Genomic DNA, 22,084 nt, shown 5'->3' on the forward strand with positions numbered 1-22,084 from the left:
GGGTTCTCAGTGACTACAGTGTTCATCAAAGGTGATTGAGGGTCAGGAGGAATGGACTTTTGCCAAAGAACCTTACCTGGTTACCTGATTTGGACCCTTCTTCCTTTGTTCAGGCTTTCTTTCCCTTGAGCTTCTAGCAACTAGAAATTGAGTGACAACAGGGGGAAGGAGAGAACTCTACTCTCCCACTTCTTCTTCCCACCATCTTCCAAGTAAAATGGTAGCGCAAGCATATGGCAGCAAAAATAAGTGCTTACTTATTTGGACATGAGACTAGACTTTGAGGTCCTAGCTACTGCTTTCTTTCTGTTTACTTTTTAAATTCACAGAACAAAATAGATACTTTCATAACACAGTACAATAAAAAACAATAATTGCACATGAAATTGCAAATGTACCATGTACAACTTGCTATTTCCTCCAAATATACAATAGTTATCATGTAAATTTTTTTCCACCCACTCTGGATATAGTTATTATTAGACACAGTTGTGTGTGTGTGTGTGTGTGTGTGTGTGTGTGTGTGTGTGAGTGAAATATCCTAGCAGAGATCAGCAAACAGCAATTTTGGGAAATGGACACTACTTGCCTTGGCAGTGACCTCATTGACCAAGAGCACCCGAGTTCCATGTTTTGGCAGCAGTTGACTAGAGGCAAGAGATTTCCCCAGTAATGGGAAAAGACCACTGTCAGGTCTTAATTGCTTAAAGTAATTGCTTGAACAGTACAAGTTGTGACTCATCTGCTCATCAATCCAACAAAATTATCTTTTTGACAATTGAGTGTTGTGAGCTATTTGAGGTAGTTTATATGTTCTACAGTTGCTAATATGGCTGTGCATCTTGTATATCTTATGAGTTTCTATAGTAGAGAAAATAAAAATTCTATGCCTGAGATCCATGCTATACACTGACACATACTGTATATATTGTACCTTTTATAGAGGGAATTCTGTCATCTGCATATGGGAAAAGATTTTAAATCTGATCCCTTCTCTAAATGTTTTAGCTATTTTTTTTCTGGAGTCATTCTTGCACTGGAGTAGAGCCAGACAGAAAATTTAAACTTCTTTTTGGAATCAGATTAACACACGCTCAAGCCCAGCTCTGTTTGAACCCATGGTCCTTTGTTGGATCCTGCTGGGGTCTCTGAGTAAGCAAATATTTGAGCTTCATTAAGAAAAGTGAGTCCAAATAGGAACCATATTTAGAAGTGGCAAGTGTATATGATCAATGCAATTGTGTGAAGGAGCACACATACACACACACACACACACACACACACACACAAAATAGTAGAAATATGCTACAAAGATAAAAGATAAACAAGACTATTCTCACAAGAAGTGGGGTTATCAGCCCAGGGATGGATCTGTCTTTATAGATACAGGAATGAACCTTTTAATTTCCTATCCTGAAGGTTGAGGTCCTTCTCCCTCATTGCTCCACTGACTGGGGATAAGGAAGTTAACAGATTTCCTGGTCCTTCCACTGCATATTCCTCCTTGATATGTTCCTCCTCCCTCATCATACAATTTATGCTCAAAAATGGCAGAAAACTCCTCTTTCAAGGAAGAAAAGTTAATATTAATTTACTCATTAAGTATGCTCACTCAGTACTTGCAGTTACCTTTCATCCACTTCTTGGTTTTGGTTGATTTTTATCAGTGGCTCAAAATTTTGCTTTCTACAACTAAGTCAGCTGATATGACCTTTCTTTAAGTCTTTGTCCTTATGTAAAAATGAAATTCTATAGCTTATTCACAAAGAAAGACTACATATGACCAGGGGTAAAATTAATCTGTTTGGAATTTGAATTCAACAGGCATAATCTTAAAGGGGATGAGCATAAGTTTATTACTGCTCAGAACTTTTGATTTAAATAAGACATAAGAAAAGAGGAAATTCAAAGCATAAAAGTAATACACAATTAACAAACACAGTGGCCACCATAACAATAGACACTGAAACAAACAAACAGAATAACATACATCATCACCAATCCAAGGAAGCATCAATGTCTGAAATTCTTGTTTGAGAGGACTCAAGGTCACAGCTATTCAATCTTGAGTAGGAGCCATTGCTAGGCAAGCTGTACAGTATTTCCTAGTTGAATCCTCAAAGTCCCTTTCCACTAAGGGGTTTTTATAAGCTGAGAATGATGGGGGGTGGGGGTGAACTCTAAAACTGTGTCCCCTTTAATCTGTAAAAGACTCAACTCTAAAACTGTGTCCCCTTTTATCTGTAAAAGAAGGGAGATTTGGGGTCCCAGACTCCAGAGTCTGGGAGGGTGCATACTTTCCAGAGGGGCCTTTTTCTAGGATAAGCAGCTCATTCAATTGGAGATCTTGGGCAAATCACCCCCCCCCCTTGATCTTTTGGGTACCCGGATCTCCATTCAGGAAATTCCAAATTCTGGAAAAACCCTTCAGAGTTATTTCATTCAGTTGGGAGATCTTGATCTGATAATTAGCTCGAACTGTCCCCAACCCCCAAGATTTCTCATAAAATAGGTTTCTGTTAACACATTCTGTTATGTTACAGGTCAATTCTCCAAGAGCCTCCATAGCTGTGGATCATAACATCTGAAGAAGTTGCAAGACAGCCTTTGCTGACACAGGTGTTGTGGACTGGGAATGAGATAAATTGGAGGCAGAGGGAAGAGGAAAGAAATTAGACAACACAACGGCCTCTCAGAGAGGTCAGAGAACAGCAACTGCCTCTCAGTCTCCTTGTATCATTCTCTCACAAGAGGAGATTCATTCTGGGTTGGATCTTCAGCAGCCTCTATCAGATGGCTCCTGTGTATTCCAACAACATTCTTTGCAAATCTCATCAAAAGATTTGTCCACTAAGAGAGAGCTTCTTAGTGAAAAATAAAACTTCCTCTTTTGCTACTAAGACTTCTGGTTCATGAATTCTTTCACATTGAACCTGTGCCTCCAATCACAAGAGGGGATTCTCACATCAATTCTCTAACACTAGAACAGCATCATTTTGGTTCCCTGACTGAGAATCCCCAAAAATCTGGATGAGGTAAAGCCTTTTCTTGTTGTTTTATCCTATAGCCAGAATAATCCAAATTCCCAGGAAGATTTGGATTGTTGGGGCTCCATGCCCAGCAGAATTCTCTCAGGGATCAGGCCATCCTCAGCAACGAGATCAACCAAATCATTTCTAATGGAGCAGTAATGAACTGAACTAGCTATGCCCAGAAAAATAACTCTGGGAGATGACTAAAAACCATTACATTAAATTCCCAATCCCTATATTTATGCACACATGCATTTCTGATTTCCTTCACAAGCTAATTGTACAATAATTCAGAGTCTGATTCTTTTTGTACAGCAAAATAATGTTTTGGTCATGTATACTTATTGTGTATCTAAGTTATATATTGTGTATCTAAGTTATAACATCTACTGGTCATCCTGCCATCTAGGGGAGGGGGTGGGGGGGGGGTAAGAGGTGAAAAATTGGAACAAGAGGTTTGGCAATTGTTAATGCTGTAAAGTTACCCATGTATATATCCAGTAAATAAAAGGCTATTAAATAAAACAAATAAATAAATAAATAAAAAGAATTCTCTCAGGGATGACTGTATGGGAATACCTGCATTCTCTGACAAAGGCCCCCTTACTCAGGGAGTATTTTGTCATCTTTTCATCTCTTGAGATGTCTAAAGATGGCTGAGGAGCTATAGAATTGGGAAAAGTAAGGCTTTTGGCAAAATGGGACAAAACACATTTGTTTCTAATAATCCTTCCTTAGGCAGAAACAAATTCGGCTTGAAAGATCTCAAAACTGGAAATCTTAAATTAAATCAGCAGTGTAGGATGCTGCTTCAACTTGCTGGAAGGAAACCAAACTCCCTCCTTTCAGTCCCTGTAGGGACAAGAGAGCCCCCTCTCTGCATCCCTATGCAGTCCTTATCAGAAGCTTCTAAACCCCTTTCAGAACAGGACCTACTATCCAGCAATATAACTCTATCTCTCACCTAAACTAAATCCTGGGACTTCCAGATTTTTTTCTCCTCCTCAGGATACTGATTCTATTCTCTGTCCCCTGGGAAAAACAGAGCAGAGGTGCCTTTTTCAATGTCAAATCCTTCCTAGACTGCAGAGAAACCTGGCCATTGCTCTGGGGACCCCACCCAGCCTTTTGAGGGGTGTGATTTAATGGTGAAATTGGGGACCCAATTTTCTCTTCTCAGACCTCCAAAGAAATTTTTACCCATGAACTTTTAGTTAGAGAGTTAAGAGTTCTTGAGATCCAGTATATTTTAACCTTGGTACAGCCATTAAAGGTTTTAACTCCCCACTGGGTCCGGAGCATTTTAGAAGACACAGGGCATCAGTGGCTTGTAAGTGGAAGACTTAATAGCTATCAGGTGCTCCTGCTAGAAGGCCCTGAACTGACTCCCCAAGCATGCCACATACTAAAACCTACCACCATGCTCGCTCCGTGATGTCTCCCAACCAGGAGAAATTAGCCATAATTATGAAGAAGCTCTAGAATCTATCTACTCCAGCAGATCTGACTTAAGGGAATTCCCTTTGAGAACCCAGATGAAGGGAATGCTTTACAAATGGGTCGAGCTTTCTTGAAAATGGATAAAGAAAGGCAGGATATTCTGTGGTGATTTCCAATGGCATCCTAGAAGCTAAACCACTGCCTCCTGGGACTTCTGCCCAAAAGGCTGAACTCATTGCTCTAACCAGAGCTTTGGAACTGGGGAAGGGAATGAGAGTGAATATCCATATTTTGTATGCTCATGGGGCTATATGAAGAGAGAGGGGCCTGTTGACAACAAAGAATTCTCCCATTAAACATGCAGGAGAAATTCTATAGCTGTTGCAAACTGTCCACAAACCCAGGGAAGTTTCAATTATATTTTATAAAGGACATCAGAAGGGAGATTCTCTTCAGACCAATGGAAACGTTTGCCGATTTAGCTGCTAAAGGTACTGCCTGATCATAGCACCTTTAATCCCCCAGATCCCTGATTCTTATATCCCTTTCTATAGTTCACAGGAGAAAACCCTTGCAGAAGAAAGGGGATATATCCTTTTTCCCTCTAGCTGGTTTCAAAGGCTCTCAGGCCACTTCTTAATCCCAGAGGCAAGTCAGTGGAAACTGATCTTTGGTCTTCATAAAGCTACACACCTGGGAAGAAATACTCTCCAATCCCTGGTGAAGTGCATTTTCACTAGTCACAAGCTGGGAGAAATAATCAAACAGGTTTGCCAGGCTTGTCCAATTTGTCCCAAGTGAATTCTGTGGGAGCTGTTAAACTTCCCCCTCTCCTGAAGCTGGTTCAGAGAAGGGGCACATGCCCAGGGTGGAGATTGGCAAATAGACTATGCAAATCTCCTCTTGTGGGGGGTTTAAAACTGCTTTCAGTTTTGTTAATTGGATAGAAGTTTTTCCCTGCAGGGCTGAGAAGGCTCTGAAGGCATCAAGATGTTTGCTAAGGCCACCTAAGCTCCTTGCAGAGAGACAAGCAGTCCAGCTTTTACTTCTCGGGTATTTCAGAGTTTTCCTGTGAGCACTCTGGAGAAAAAAACGGTGGAATGGACCTAAGGTCCTTCTTTCCCTCACTTTCACTCTTCTACCTAATTAGATGAGAACTCTTTGCTCCTAGAATTTTCTCTCCTACTTTTCTTGATTAGCATTCTATGCCCTGCCAGTAGTTAACTCCTTAACTACTTTCAGCTAGGGAGCTCTGTGGGCAGTGGGGATTGTTCAGCATTGTTGGGTGGGCTATCAGCATCCTTCAGGCAGCCCACAGATGGGACCTGATGCATTTTTTGCAAAAAGTCCCATTCCCAAACTTCACCATCTCAACCCACCACTCCACTTTTAATCTGCTCCTGAGATTTGTTTCCTCTAGACTTCAAGCTAAATTTTCAACTGCTCCTTCAGCCTGGAGATCATGGGATGACTGACCGGGACACACAACATCCCATAGATGCTGCTATTGCTGTTTTCAGATCTCACACTTCCCCTCCTGGCTTGAACTCTTCCTCCCCTCCCTCCAGTGAATTTAGGGACAGCTCTACAACTCTTGTCAATTCAAAGCAATTACAAAAAATGAGACCACCTTTTACCCCAAATGAATTTGGGGGTAACTGTGTCCCCCTTTAATCTGTAAAAGAATCACTCTGAAACTGTGTTCCCTTTGATCTTTAAAAGAAGGGAGATTAGGGGTCCCAGACTCCAGGGAACATACTTTTCAGACAGGTCTTTTTCTAAGATAAGTGACTCATTCAATTGGAGATCTTGGGCAAATCACCCCCATTGAGCTTTTGGGTAGCTGGATTCCCATTCAGGAAATTCCAAATTCTGGAAAAAGCCTTCAAAGTGATTTCATTCAATTGAAAGATCTTGGTCTGATAATTAGCTCAAACTGCCCCCAGCTCCCAAGATTTGCTCATAAAATAGATTTCTATTAACACATTCTATGCAAATCTCCTCATTAAGAGATTTCTCTTCTAAGAAAGAGCTTCTTGGTGAAAAATAAAACTTCCTTTTTTGCCACTAAGATTTCAGGTTTGTGACTTCTTTCACTCCGACTAAAGAGGGGATTTTCACATGAATTCTCTACCACTAGAACCACATCAAGAATAAAGAAGGTACCACACTAAGTATTCTCATTTGATATGTGACTCTTGAAACAGAACAGCCTCTTCAGGAACAGGATGCTCCATCACAAGAGGCCCACCAAGGAGAATATTTGTTCATTCCTTTAGGAGAATTATATTTACTCCAGGAAATGGCCAAGTTTTGGGAGTAAACACAGGCTTGCCATCAAAAATACTCATTAATTAAGGCACCAGAAGGGTGGCCAACACTTCTTGTGTGCTTCCTGAAATTCTATCAGATGGCCTGAAGAGACTTACATGAATTGATGCTAAGTGAAATGAGCAAAACTAGGAGATCATTGTACAAGTCAACAACAAGATTATACAATGATCAATTCTGATGGACGTGGCTCTCTTCAACAATGAGATGATTCAAACCAATTCCAATTGTTCAGTAATGAAGAGAATCACCTACACCCAGAAAGAGAACTATGGGAAATGAGTGTGGACCACAACATAGCATTTCCACTCTTTCTACTTATTCTGTGCTTCCATTTTTTGTTTTCCTTCTCAGGCTTTTTTTTCTTTCTTTCTAGATCCGATTTTTCTTATGTAGCAAGATAACTGTATAAATATGTATACATATAAAGGATTTAACATATATTTTAAATATATTTAACATGTATTGGACTACCTGACATCTGGGTGGGGGATGGGAGGAAAGAGGGGGAAAATTTGAAAAGAAGGTTTTGCAGGAGTCAATGTTGAAAAATTACCCATGCATATATTTTATAAATAAAAAGATATATATAGAATAGAGCCACCTCTCTTTAATTGTTAACCAATCAGAATTGATTGCTACTTGTTGGGATCACCCACTCTTCCAAGGGCATATAAGTATCAAGAAGCCATCATAATGGTCTTTGTTTCCGGAGAGACAGCAACTGTTAATCCTTTTATTAATTATCTGCTAGCAATAATTTATAAAATGATTGATTCCATAAAAAATATGTCTTTAAAACTTAATACACCATAGTTTCCTCTCCAAGCTATGTAGTTTGATTAATATATCACTAAATCTATAAATTAATTTAGGGAGTATCTCCATATACATAATCCTGACACAGTCCAATCATGAGCAATGAATATACCTCCAATTACATAATCCTCTATTTCTGTTAAAAAATGTATTGCAATACAAGTTGTGAATGGGTCTCAGCACATTGACTTCCAGGTATTTTTTATTGTGTGACACCTCTGACCTGCATATGTACTTCATACATACTTGATACTATCTAATTCTTAAAGTTCTAACTGTGTAGCATTACAATGTAAATTGGCTTGTGTTGACTTCTCCAAACTACTGAATACATTGTTACTGTATTTTCCAAAAAAGAGTGCAAGAGCTGAAAGGTCCACCAGGTGGCAGCATAAGCAGGCCACCAGCTAAATTTCTGTTCCCATCAAAGTTGCTCTCAAAAAGCTGCCAGGGTGGAATAATCATTCCACCAAAAGCTACAGCACCCCAATTGGCCATGGAAAGACACTAATTTTGCAAAAGCACAGACTACTCTACGTCTCAGTGCTGGCGATCCATTTATCTTCTACATATTTGCATTGATTAGAATCTAAATTTAGACTAAAGGATAAGAAAATATTGCCCAGAATTATTGAAGAATCTATGACTTTGTCATCACATGTGGGTTTGTGAAGATCAGATCAGATAATAATTGGAAAGCTCTTATCTCGGTGCCCAGACCAGAGTAAATGTTTGTTTTTATGCTACTTCTCTACATTCATCAAACAGTTATTTTATTTATTATAGATATAATTGTTGTTGTTGAGTCACTTCAGTCACATCCAATTCTTTGTGACTCTATTTGGGATTTTCTTGGCAAAGATACTGGTTTGCCATTTCCTTCTCCAATTTACTTTACAGATGAGGAAATTGAGGCAAGTAGGGTTAAGTGACTTGCCCAGGTCACACATATGTAGCCATATAAACTCTAAGAATTCTTATCCAGAGTCCCAATCTCACAGATGAGTCTCAGGTCATAGAGCAAATCTCCATCTCAAGATTCTAGAGGTATTCTGAGGAAATGGAGGTGATTCTCTTATGTTATTGGTTTGACATCCCAACTTTGTGCTTTCATCAAGATTATTAATTGATGATGATGATGATTAGCACTCATACTGTTCTTTAAGGATTTCCAAAGAGCTATATATATATATATATATATATATATATAAAATTTCATTTGATCTTCATTACAGTGTTATGAAAGAGATACTATGGGGCAGTCAAATAATGTAGGGAATGAGCACTAAACCTGAAGTCAAGAGGACTAAATGTCTGGCCTCAGACAGTTAGTACTTACTAGCTGCATGCTCCTGGGCAAGTCACCTCCTCAATTGTTTTGAAAACCAAACAAGTTAGTTCATAGGTAGTATATTGACTTCTGGGGCCAAGATGGCAGATGAGGCAGGAATGGTCCAGTTCTCCCCTATACAACTTGAAAACTGCATCAGATGGACCTGGCCATTCTCAGCAACGAGATCAACCAAATCATTTCCAATGGAGCAGTAATGAACTGAACCAGCTACGCCCAGAGAAAGAACTCTGGGTGATGACTAAAAACCATTACATTGAATTCCCAATCCCTATATTTATGCCCACCTGCATTTTTGATTTCCTTCACAAGCTAATTGTACAATATTTCAGAGTCTGATTCTTTTTGTACAGCAAAATAACGGTTTGGTCATGTATACTTATTGTGTATCTAATTTATATTTTAATATATTTAACATCTACTGGTCATCCTGCCATCTGGGGGAGGAGGTAGGGGGTAAGAGGTGAAAAATTGGAACAAGAGGTTTGGCAATTGTTAATGCTGTAAAGTTACCCATGCATATAAACTGTAAATAAAAGGCTATTAAATAAAAATAAATAAACAAATAAATAAAAAAAGAAAAAAGAAAACTGCATCAGAACTGATCTAGAAGGATTGGGGGAAACAACTTACTAGCTCAGAAGGAAAGTTTTATCTCACTGGGGTAGGAGGGGAATTTGGTTCTAGAACAGCAGCAACCAATCTCATAGCAGGGACTCCCAGCCCCAAAGCTTCAGGTCAAGTCACTAGAGTGGCCCCATCTTCCTATAAATAAGCAGCTCCACAATTTGGAACTTTGACCAAAGAGTTATAAAACTGTGCATACCCTTTTGTTGAGGTTGGGAAGGGAGCTCCAAAAGTTTGGGGTCACAGGCAGGTCTGGTGACATGTCTCAAAAGAATTTGCAGACTTGAACCCATTCCAAGCCAAGAGGCAAATTGTAATTGTAATACTATTACAAGCGGACTGAATTCCAAAAGAAATTAGCAAAGTCCTGAGAGGAGACCCCTTTATCCAGCTTTGTATCATTGACATGTAATTATATGGCCCAGAGCAGTACTCTCTGGAATCTAGTTATCACTCACCAACAGGTTATCTATCTGACAGTCAGCAATGAACCCAGGGATAGTCTTCAGAATCAGGGTGTGGGTGTTTTCCTGAGGCAGACTCCAAAACCACAAGATTTAGGATTTCCTGACTTATTGTTAGAACAGAAGCCCCCCCTAAAACTAGGGGACCACAAAATCATTGTAATATCACATCACTTTGATCCACCAGTGCCACTATTGGATCTGTATCCCAAGAAAATGATAAAGGAGGAGAAGGGAATCGCATATGCAAAAATGTTTGCAACAGCTCTTTTTGTGGTAGCAAAGAATTGGAAAATGAGTAGATGTCTATTAACTGGGAAATGGCTGAATAAGCTGTGATATATGAAAGTAATGAAATATTAAGGTTCTATAAAAAAATGAAGAACAAGTTGATTTTAAAAAGGACTGGAAAGATTTACATGAACTGATGATGCTGAGTGAAACAAGCAGAACCAGGAATACATTATACACAGCAAGAATATGTGATGATCAACTGTGTAAACTTTGGATAGAAAACACCATCTGCATCCAGAAAGAATATAGAATATATAAGAATATAGAGATTAAATGTTAATCAACACATGTTATGTTCACTTCTTTTTTTTGTTTTTTTTTCTCCCGTGATTTTTCCCTTTTGGGATTTAGCTAAGCTAAGGGCATGCCCCAACCTATGGGGAGGTCCCTTTCTACTGGTAATGATGAATTCCACTGAGAAACATGTCTTTCTTATTATGTGGGACAGTATCAATCACAAAAACAATTAGAGACTCTTAGAGTAAGAAAAAGCAAAAAGGGATTTATTACAACCTCTGTGAGAAAAAGCATCTCCCATCTGACAAGGTGTTTGTCAGTAAATGGAGTGCAAAACATAAATTGCAAAACATCAGATTAAATAGAACAGACACTCCCACCCTTGACCTTTTCTTCCATTATTTGGGGGAATGCAGGCTTACACTCTAAACTTAGAAATCTATCCCAGAAACAAAAGAATATAAATCAAAAATGAGAACTCATAATTTAAATTTCCCTAGAAAATTGTCATATAGACAGATATCCTGGAATAAGAGAATTCAAAGCCATTATTTCCTTTAAAAGAAGTACTTAAATACTAATTAAGAGGTGATAGGAAACAGGAGGGGACAAACACCTTTAACTTTTTTTTAGCTATGGCTCTATTATTATAAAGTCTTAAGTCATAATTAAGCTATAGTTTAAAGCTATATTTCCATGAAAGTGGCTTCACTCAGTTAATTCCACACAATAGGCTCTCCCTTTCTATTTTATATTTACTATTCCCTATGTCTGTTGTATCCCTTCCTTTTGTCTGTAACCTATTCTCCTAAATAAATCTACCTTTTGCCAAAGAGAATGGCCATTGTGAATTCTTTACATTGGAAAACCCCAATTTTTGGTACCTGCCATCATTTGGTGCCAAACCCCACATTACAGATCATATCTCTATCTGCTATCATTAGTCCAGTCTGGCTAAACCTTGAAATAAGGACTTTAGAAAAAGGGAGGAAACTCTGGATCTCCTCGTTGAATATTAATAATAATTTCTCTCAGTCTCTAAAATTTTGGAATAACCTAATCCTCTATCAAGGCCGGGCAATTTAGATATGGATAAGGAACTGAGGTTAAGGGTTAAATCTCTTGTCCAGGGTCACATAGCTAGTAAGTATCCTGAGGCCAATTTTGAATCACCTAGCTATTCTCTTGGAGGTCATAAAAGATCTAATTAGGCAAAAAAGCATAGGAATGTTTTGTTTGTTTGTTTTTACATTTTAAAGATCTTAAAAAGAAGATTGGAAAAGGAAGGGAACTGGAATTTCCTGCAGTAGACAGAAAGGAGAGGATGGGAAAATCTATCTCACTTAATTTAAAAGTGCACAGATAGAGGAAAGTGCAAGACAGGAACTTCACTTGCATCTGAACTTTGGTCAAAGGTGGGAAGAATACTTATGTACAGTTGGGTAGAGAAATATATTTGACTCAACTGATAAGCAGAAGAAAAGGAAGAAATGGGTGGATAGATTAGTTCTTTTTTAGAATGATAACTTAAAAAAAAAAAAAAAAAGAAACTTCCCATGTGAAAGCTGCTGATCTTTAACCCTTAAATAAGCCTTCAGGTCCTTATGAGCTGCAATGATGTGAAAACAGATAGCATAAACCATCAGGGGACTCAGAAATAAGGGCCCAGAGCAGCTCACTAAGCCAGAAGATGGTTTTCCCCTTGAGCATGACAAAGCAGAAGAGCTCGGGGGCACTCATTGGTCATGAAGCTGCCATGTTTCCCAGCTTCATCTGTTATGTGATGGAAAAGAAATTGTTTAGGTAAGGCAACTGTACACTATGATGGTTTCGGGGGTTCCATTCCATTAAACATAATTGCCACTCAAAAAAAGTAAAAATAAAAATAAAAAATAAAATAATAGCTTTTAATTTTCAAAATACATACAAAAATCGTTTTCAACATTCACCCTTGCAAAAACTTGTGTTCCAAATTTTTCTCCCTCTTCCCTCCCCTCCCCTAGGCAGCAAGTAATCCAATATAGGCTAAACATGTGTAATTCTTTTATACGTATTTCCACATTTATAATGTTGCACAAGAGAAATCAGACAAAAAATGAAAAAAAAAAAGAGAGAGAAAAAGCAAACAAACAACAACAAAAAAGGTGAAAATATTATATTGTGATTCTCATTCAAGTCCCCATAGGCCTCTTTCTGGATGCAGATGGCTCTCCATCACAAATCTGTTAAAAGGATGGATTAATTCTAAGCAAAAACAAACAAAAAACAAACAACTCTAAGTAATGTGGAGCCTAAAAAGAAGAGGAAAACATATAAATTACTGATCATAATTGAATGAACAAACAAAACCAAATGCAGCTAAAATTAGAAGAGAAACAGGTAAAAAAAAAAAAGGTTTTTGAATTAAGTTTCTCTGATAAAGGTCTTTTTTATGAGATATATAAGGAACTGATTCAAATTTATAAGAATAAAAGCCATTTCTCAATTGATAAATGGTCAGAAGACATGAAACAGTTTTAAGAAGAAATCTAAATTATGCTTAGTAATATAGAAAATTGAAAATTAAGAGAAATTAAAATAAAATTTGGCATTCTTACTTTTTGGCAAAGAGAATGGCCATTGTGAATTCTTCATGTGCCCAAATGCCAACATTTAGGGCCTACATCAATCTCATTATTTGGTCCTAAACCAAAACAAATTCCATTTCACCCCTCTTGGCAAAGTTGGCAAAAAATGAAAATGACAAATGTTGTAGGGGTTGTGTTAAAACAGATGTGTAAATGTACTTTTTGATGATGCTATGAATTGATCAAATCACATTAGAAAGCAATTTTGAATTATGTTTCCAAAGTTATTAAACTGTGCATAACATTTGACTTAGTAATACTTCTATACCCAAAAAAAAAATTTTTTAAAGAATAAAAGGATTTGCATATCTAAAAATATTTATGGCAACTATTTATAATAGCAAAGAATTAGAAACTGAACAAGTTATAGAAGGTATAGAATACTATTTTGCTGTTAAATGATGGAAGTAGATGGTCTCAGAGAAACCTGATGAAGAGAATAGAACCAAGAAAACCAGTTCCAAAATAACAATATTTTAAAGACAAACAACTTTAAAAAACTTAGGAGCTCTGATTAATTCAATGACCAACCACTATGAAACATGTTAATAAAGAGGTTGATAAATATTCTGTGTAGACATTCATTTTTTAAAAATATATCTAATGCTGACATTTGTTTCGCTTGACTATACAGAATTATAATAGTTGATATGATTTAGGGGATCAATTTCTAGGCAAATGATATGTTTGGGTTTTAGCACCAAATGATGAGATTGATGTAGGCCCCAAATGTTGGAGTTTGGTCACGTGAAGAATTCACAATGGGCATTGTCTTTGGCAAAAGGTAAGTTTATTTAGGAGAAGTGGTTACAGACAAAATGAAGAGATATAATTGACACCAGAAATTAACACCAGAAATATGAAATAGACATTTTTTTAATTAAAACTTTTTATGGATAATGCTTCAATATTAACTCTTGTAAAACATTATATTCCAAATCCCCCTCCCCTCCTTCCCTCACCCTCTTCCCTAGATGTCAAATAATCCAATATGTGTTAAACATGATAGAAATATATTTTAAATTCAATATATGCATAGATATGTATATAATTATCTTGCTGCACAAGGAAAATCAAATCAACCCCTCCCCCCTCAAAAAGAGAAAGAAAATAAAATGCAAGCAAATAACAACAAAAAGAGTAAAAATGCTATGTTGTGATGTCAATTCCCACAGTCCTGTCTCTAGGTATCTATAGCTTTCTTCATCACAAGACCATTAGAACTGGTCTGAATCATCTCATTGCTGAAAAGAACCAAGTTCATCAGATTTCATTATTGTATAATCTTCTTGTTGATTTCCTGGTTCTGCAGATTTCACTCAACATCAGTTCATGGAAGTCTCTCCAGGCCTCTCTGTAATCATCCCACTGATCGTTTCTTATAGAACAATAATATTCCACAACATTCATATATCATAACTTATTCAGCCATTCTCCAACTTATCCACTCAGTTTCCAGTTCTTTGCCACTACAAAAATGGCTGCCACAAATGTTTTTGCACATGTGGGTCCCTTTCTCTCCTTTAACATCTTTTTGGGATATAGGCCCAGTCAAAACACTACTGGATCAAAGAGTATGCACAGTTTGATAACTCTTTGGGCATAGTTCCAAATTGTTCTCCAGAACAGTTGGATCCATTCACAATTCTACCAACAATGTATTAGTGTCCCAATTTTCCCATATTCCCTCAAACATTCATTATTATCTTTTCCTGTCATCTTAGCCAATCTGAGAGGTGTATAGTGGTATCTCAGAGTTGTCTTAATTTTCATTATAGGGTACAAGCTCCAAGTCTAGACTGTATCAAGGAATTTCAGGAAAAGATTGAGTGAATACTATATTTGATCTGTTGTAATATTCTTCTCTAAAGTATAATGTTCTCTGGAAGCAGGTTTCTTGGGGGTTTCTAGGAGCAGCTTTAGTTTCAGTTCAAAGTAATAATCATCTCAAATGCAGCCAGGAAGTAAAAGTCCAGGTCCTTTATTTTCTCTGTCTAAGTCTTGTCCTTCCTTGGGTCCAGTTAGCTTTCTTAGAGGCCTATCTCTCTCCTTGGTTCCAAGAGCTCTTGCCCCTAGTCCTTTGTCTCTTCCAGCTTCTGCCTCTAGCTCCCTAGCTAAGCACAAAGGTGGAATATGGAATGAATCTGACTCTTCCTCTGAGAGTGGGTTTGTGGGTTCTGACTTGTGAATTTCCTGAACTCCATCCTGGTTGAGGTTCCTAGCTTACGTATGCCCTCTTAAAAGTGTGAAGGGTGTGAACTCTAACGAGTACTAAGTTCATTAGTGAACAGAGAACTGTTAAGTACCATGCTAAATTAGATAATTATTATCTCTATCAATTCCAGTGACTTAGCATTTTGTAAGAATTCTAACATCTCCCACTTTCTTTTGATTTAGAACATAAGGTGGTCATGACCTCCCTGACTTCTCAAGGAGGTGAGAACCCCAAATAGAAGGTGATCATGCCTTCTCTGACTGCTTTAAAAAGGAGTGAATCCATAAAAAGGAGGTGATCACGCTCTCCCTGACATCTCAGGAAGGGAGATGAAAATACCAAAGGAAAAGGGAAATCAAATCAGATTAGCGGGTTTCTGAAGGAGCTCACTTGAAACAGGTATACATAAATCCATCAATATGGGAGGTATCACACATAATTACATGAATTACATAAGCACATAGTAACACAGGCTAGTAGTGATGTGACAAATAACATAAATCAACATGCAGAATTATCTATGTCCATAAGTCCTAGAAATAGTCGAAAACCAATCTATTGTCAATTAGTTCATGTGCCAGGAATCTAATAATTCCTGCAAGCTTTGAAGTCCTGCAATAGTCTCATCTTGTATTAGGGAATCCAATGATTCCTGCTGGTTTTCAAGTCCTGCAACAGTTTCACCTTGTGTTAGGGAATCCAATGATTCCTGCAGATTTTGTTCTTAGGTCTTCTCCTTTGTTTCCAGATTTTTCTCTTTTTTTTGTCTCTGATGGACAAGGCAAATACGGCTCATTGGCACCCATCTGATTCCTTCTCCATCTGTTTCCTTCTCCATCTGTAGGAATACAAGCAAACCCTTTCTCCCAAACAGTTAACCTACCTAATTCCCTTTTATTTACCACTTTCTAGATCTCTCCTCATCATCTGGCAATTATATTGGAGCTGTTTGCACTGTACACTGCCCTGTTGGTTTAAAAATCCTGTATTCTCCCCAATTGTAATCCCTTTCTGCTATCTAATTGCTTTCCTGATGATTGATCATGTAATCCCTTTCTGCCATGTGATTGCTTTTTGGCTGATAGATCACATCAGAGTCCTGACCTTCTAAAGACTCTCTGGGTGTAAACTCAGTTGCCATTACACCCCACATGTCTTTTGTATGATATCTTGGAGCTGTACCCTCCCTCTCATTTCCCTGGGTCAATCTACATTCTGAGGCCCAGTGGAAGCCTCGGTTGCATTTTGACATAGGGTCTTGGGTTTTATTCTCTCACCCTATCCTCTCACTCAATCTCTATATCTACACTGAGCTCTAAGATGTCCTATTTTTTCCACATTGAAAACATCAACAACTCTCTCTAGAAGTCCCTTGTCAAAAGGGACCCTGTCTTCCCATGTTCATCATAGTTTGGGTATAATAAGCATTTGTGCTCACTGTGACACAGCATCTTAAGATCTCCTCTAAAGGAGCATCTTTGTGTAGTCCTCATGTAATTCTTTTGCAAACCTCATTAGCATTTTCCTTAGCCAGATGTCTGGTCATTATTTCTGTAGCTGCATTTTCTCCAATGGTTCTTGTGACAGCTGTTTGCAAATGTCCCACAAAATCTGCAAAGGGTTCATTGGGACCTTGCTCTATTTTTGTGAAGGCTTTACATCCATCTTTCTGTCTGGGAGAGAACCCCAAGCTTTTATTGCAGCCTTAGAAATTTGCTCATATGTTATGGGATAATTAATCTGTTCTGAATTCTCTCCATACTGACCTTCACCTGCTAGTTGGTCAAAAGTGACTTGTACATTAACTCCTGTTTGCCTATTGCATCTGGCTTGAATCCTACATAATTCATGATATTCCAAAAGCCACAATAAGTTTTGTCCAGGTTATAAACATGTCCTTGCTATGGATTTCCAATCACTAGAGGTTAGGATTTCATAAGCCAAATTATCTAGTAACATCTTAACATAAAGATAATGTAGCCCCATAAAGAGTGCAAGCCTTTTTCAAATCCTTAATTTTTTCAAAAACCCCTGAGGTACTTTACTGGTGACCACTTTACATGTTGACACTGAACTGTTAATACTCCTCTTAGAATATGACTATCCAATCAGTTCGAATTATATTACTTTGTCACCCCTATATCTCTACCTTCTCCACAAGAATAATGTGAGATACTTCCAAAAAGTTTATTATTACCAATGTAATAATAATGTAATATCATTTTGGTTATTACCAATGTAATAGCATTTTAACTACTTGGGACCAGAGGAAAGAGAGAATTGTCTTTTTCATGGGCCTTCTATAGTTAATAAGTACTCTCAATTCAATTTGCTCACTGAGACCATCATCTACATTTCCATCTCTAAACAACCATTAACCTGGATTCTTTGAGTGGTCTTTTTGCCTTGAGGCCACTTGTAATGTTCTTCTTTTAAATATAAGAGAACTTGAACCACATGTTGGGCGCCAAAATGTAATATTCTTCTCTAAATTATAATGTTCTTTGGGAGCAGGTTTCTTGGGAGTTTCTGGGAGCAGCCTTAATTTCAATTCAAAGTAATAATCACCTCAAATGCAGTCAGGGAGTTAAAGTCTAGATCCTTTATTTTCTCCATCCAAGTTTTGTCCTTCCTTGAGTCCAGTTAGCTTTCTTAGATGCCTATCTCTCTTCTTGGTTCTGAGAGCTCTTACCCCTAGTCTTTTGTTTCTTTCAGCTTCTGCCTCTAGCGCCCTCTGAATTCCCAGCAGGCACAAAAATGGAATATGGAATGACTCTGACTCCACCTCCAAGTGTGGGCTTGTGGACTTCTGACTTGTGAATCTCCTGGATTCCATCCCGGTTGAGGCTCCTAGCTTATAGCTCATTTAAATTAAGACAAGATGCCCAATTGATCAATCTCAAAAATAACCTTTAGGCTATAATGGATTCAAAAGTCCTTGAAAAGAGAGTGCATACATAGAAACTCTGTTCAGATAGTCCAAGGAAAATTAATCACAATTCAGGGGTTGGAGAAGTGTTCCAGCCCAATTCTGCTATGTAATAATCCTAGAGGTAATTGTTATTATCTCCATTCAATGGATGAGAAAACTCATGGGGCTGCCCACAATCTTCCCAGAATACTATAATGTTGAACTGATTCCCATTAATGCCCTTCCTGTTTGCTGCAAGGAATAATTCCATCAGTACTTCAGCCTTTCTCTGTCAGACACATTTAGTTACTCAAGATCTTATCACAGGGGTTTGTTTTTCTTTCTTTATCAATGGGAAGAAAAAGAATAATAGGGAAAGAAGGAAGATTTTTATTAATTCAAAAAATAAACTTTAATTTTAAAAATTCCTCCCAAAAGTCTGTTATATACTATCCCACAGAATCCAGAGGAAAGCAGGTTCAAATTTAGATAGCATATGTAGTAAGTGAATAACTCATAGTTCTTATTGCTGTAAGTCTTTTCTTCTTTCCTGAGATACTTATGAAGTTCCTTTTAAACAGGGTATATAATTCCTTTGCTGGGATCTTTGTAGAATAACAAATCTATATTCAGGTTGCTCTTGGCTATCAGCTGATTTGAGGATGTTTCTAGGAAACTGATGGAAAATAGAAAATCCAAAATCCTCTGGATTCTTCAAAGTTTACAAGGTCTTCCTAAATCCAAAGGATGGAGGATGAGACCTAGACCAACATATAAACCAAGGCCTCTCCTGCTCTTGAATCCCCAAATCCCAAAAAAATTCTCCTCAGCAGTTTTACTGGAAGATCATGCTTATTCCAACCATTCAAATGACTCTATTTCCAAATTAGCTTGGAGTCAGGAAGATTTGAGTTCAAATCCAGCCTCAGACATCAATACCTTATGTGGCTTAGGGTAAATTGTCTAACCTCTCAGTCTTAGTTTTCTCATTTGTTGAATGGAGATAATAGCACCTACCTCTAGGATTATCGCATAGCAGAATTGGATTGGAGTGCTTCTCCACCCTTGAGTTGTGATCAATTTTCCTTGGACTATCTGAATAGAATTTCTGTATATTCACTTTCTTTTCAAGAACTTTTTAATCTATCATAGTCTAAAGCTTATTTTTGTAATGGTTTGGTCATGTATACTTATTGTGTATCTAATTTATATTTTAATATATTTAACATCTACTGGTCATCCTGCCATCTTGGGGAGAGGGTGGGGGGAAAGAAGGGAAAAATTGGAACAAGAGGTTTGGCAATTGTCAATGCTATAAAGTCACCCATACATATAACCTGTAAATAAAAGACTATTAAAATTTAAAAAAAAAAAAAAAAAAAGCTTATTTTTGAAAATGGACATCTTGTCACTTACTTTAAATATATGAGGTAACTCAGTTAAGTAGTATAGAAGCAGAATAAATATTTTCTCTATAGAAATGAGACTTTGTATATGCTCAGTATCATGATGAAGTAAGTCAATCTTACTTTTGTACAAGTTTATTAGGTATAAAATAAAATAAAAAATAGACCAAATATAATATTCACCCAATCTTTTCCTGAAATTCCTCATCCACAGGCATGGGAAGGAAATAAGTTGAGAGAGGTATGTATGTGTGACTCTGTGTGTGTGTGTGTGTGTGCATGCGCACCTCTTTCCTACCTTTTAATTGCATCAATTCCTTAGATTTTCAATGAGGGAGGAAGGAAAGAATGAAATACCTCTTCTCGTTTTTCATGATGCATCCTACATACATGTCAGTGAGAACATGTGTTTGCTTTGGTAAACCTGAGACAGGACCTCAAGACCTTAACATCCCTTTCTATTTTATGCAACATTCCATGAGCCCAGGTCACTAAACAGCAATCTGGAGAAACAGATTTTTCTAATGCTAATAGAAACTGGCTATACTTGTATATAAACATGTATTCTTAGAGTAGAATATATAGCTCCTCAAAAGCTGGGATTGTTTGGTTTATAAAATTTTTGTTCCTCATTACTTAAAAATACTTATTACATAGTGGGTATTAATATTTGTTCAATTGCATTTTAACTATTAAAATATTAATATTTGCTTGACCACACAAATAGCAGGTTAAATGAATCAATAAAACATGTTTCAAGTGGTTTCTTATAGGGGCAGCTAGGCAATGAAGTAGCTAGAGTACCAGCCCTGGAGTCAGGAGGACCTGAGTTCAATTCTGGCCTCAGACACTTAACACTTCCTAGCTGTGTGACCCTGGACAAGTCACTTAACTCCAATTGCCATACCAAAAAAAAATCAACTCACATGGTTTCTTATAAATAACATATTGTTGGATTTTATCTTCTAATCCATACTGCTTTACTTCTTTCACTTTATGAGTGGACTTAACCTGTTCACATTCATGTTATAAGTCAGTTGGTTATTTCCTTCCACTCTATGTTCATATATATTTTTTCTACTCTATACTCTTCAATTCATCTTTTTATGATACTTCATTTATATTTGCTTTTTTATGATTCTCTTAATTCCTATGCTTACATTTCAAAATTTTTATATAGCTTTGGTCTTTTCATCAAAAATGCTTGCAAATCCTTTATTTCATTAAAGATTTTTTTTCTTACCTGTTACATTATATTCATTTAGTGGGTCAAAGTCTTGTTGAGTCTTGTGGAATATTGTATTTCAAGCTCTCTACTTCTTTATATTGGTGGCTGCTAAATCCTCTGTGATTCTAACTATAAATCCTTAGTATTTGAATTATTTCTTTCTATTTGCCTGTATTTTTAAAATTTGATATGGAAGCTCTGGATTTGGGTTATAACATTCCCGGAGATTTTTGTAAAAGGGCTGAAACTCTCAAGTCGATGCACTGAGGTCAGACAACCAAGCACTTAAGGCTAATTACTGATTGGACAATACTCTATAAGCATATGCTTAGAAAATGGCCCTTCCCACTATGCTGTGCTGGCTCAATAATTGGTGTATACAGAGAATTGTAGGAGGGACTAGGGGTAGAGTAAGACTAGCCAGGGTCACTTTGGCGTTAGACGAGGAAGAAAGAGGTCATGGAGATTCTGCGTCTGTCTAATTCACTTCTATCTTTAAAGACCAAGAATAAAGACCAAGGACTTTTGCTTATCCTGACTCCGGCTGATTCTAAAGTATCCAGGGTGCTAATGTGGTCATCACATTTTGTGCCCAACATGTGGACTAAGGGGACCCTACTTTTGATGCGGGAAAGATTCCAATCTTTGATTCCCAACCCCCCTAGCTAATGTAAATTACCCTTTGACTCACAAATCCTGGTCCCTTTGAATTCCAATAGAAGATCCAGACTTGTCCCAGCCCCACCCGGATCTGAGCCAACTTTGGGGCTACACCCCAAAGCCCCTCGAGCTAAGTCTCCGACTTAAAAGGACCACACTGGGAACCCCTCTTTGCAGAGATTCCAAACATGGTCGCCATGTGAGGACCCTCTGTCCACTGGACCCTCTGTCCAGTGCCCTCCTTATCTCTACCTTCACCTATCTCCTACTTCTAAACTCAATAATAAACCTCTTTTATTAATCTAGCTCTCTGGGCCAATAAATGCTTTTATTGGGATTCCGCGCCGCTTCTAGACCTCATATACCGCCGTATCCTTGCGCCGAATCTAAGGGGGTTGCAGGGGAACTCTGTTTGACTCCCTGTACCCCAAACCTGCCACTA

The 22,084-nt window shown here is 37.7% G+C and overlaps 1 protein-coding gene across 1 annotated transcript in view; it reads right to left on the reverse strand.

The window, feature by feature from the left end:
* The window catches only part of THOP1 (thimet oligopeptidase 1), a 63,138-nt gene extending 58,684 nt beyond the window's left edge, over positions 1-4,454 (reverse strand). Inside the window, exon 1 of the mRNA XM_031948267.1 lies at positions 4,449-4,454. Within this exon, the coding sequence (XP_031804127.1) occupies positions 4,449-4,454 (6 nt within the window). The remainder of the gene's footprint in view (positions 1-4,448) is intronic.
* Between the last annotated feature and the right edge of the window lie 17,630 nt (positions 4,455-22,084).

The sequence above is a fragment of the Sarcophilus harrisii genome, chromosome 1 (genome assembly GCF_902635505.1).
Source record: "Sarcophilus harrisii chromosome 1, mSarHar1.11, whole genome shotgun sequence".
Lineage (NCBI taxonomy): Eukaryota > Metazoa > Chordata > Mammalia > Dasyuromorphia > Dasyuridae > Sarcophilus > Sarcophilus harrisii.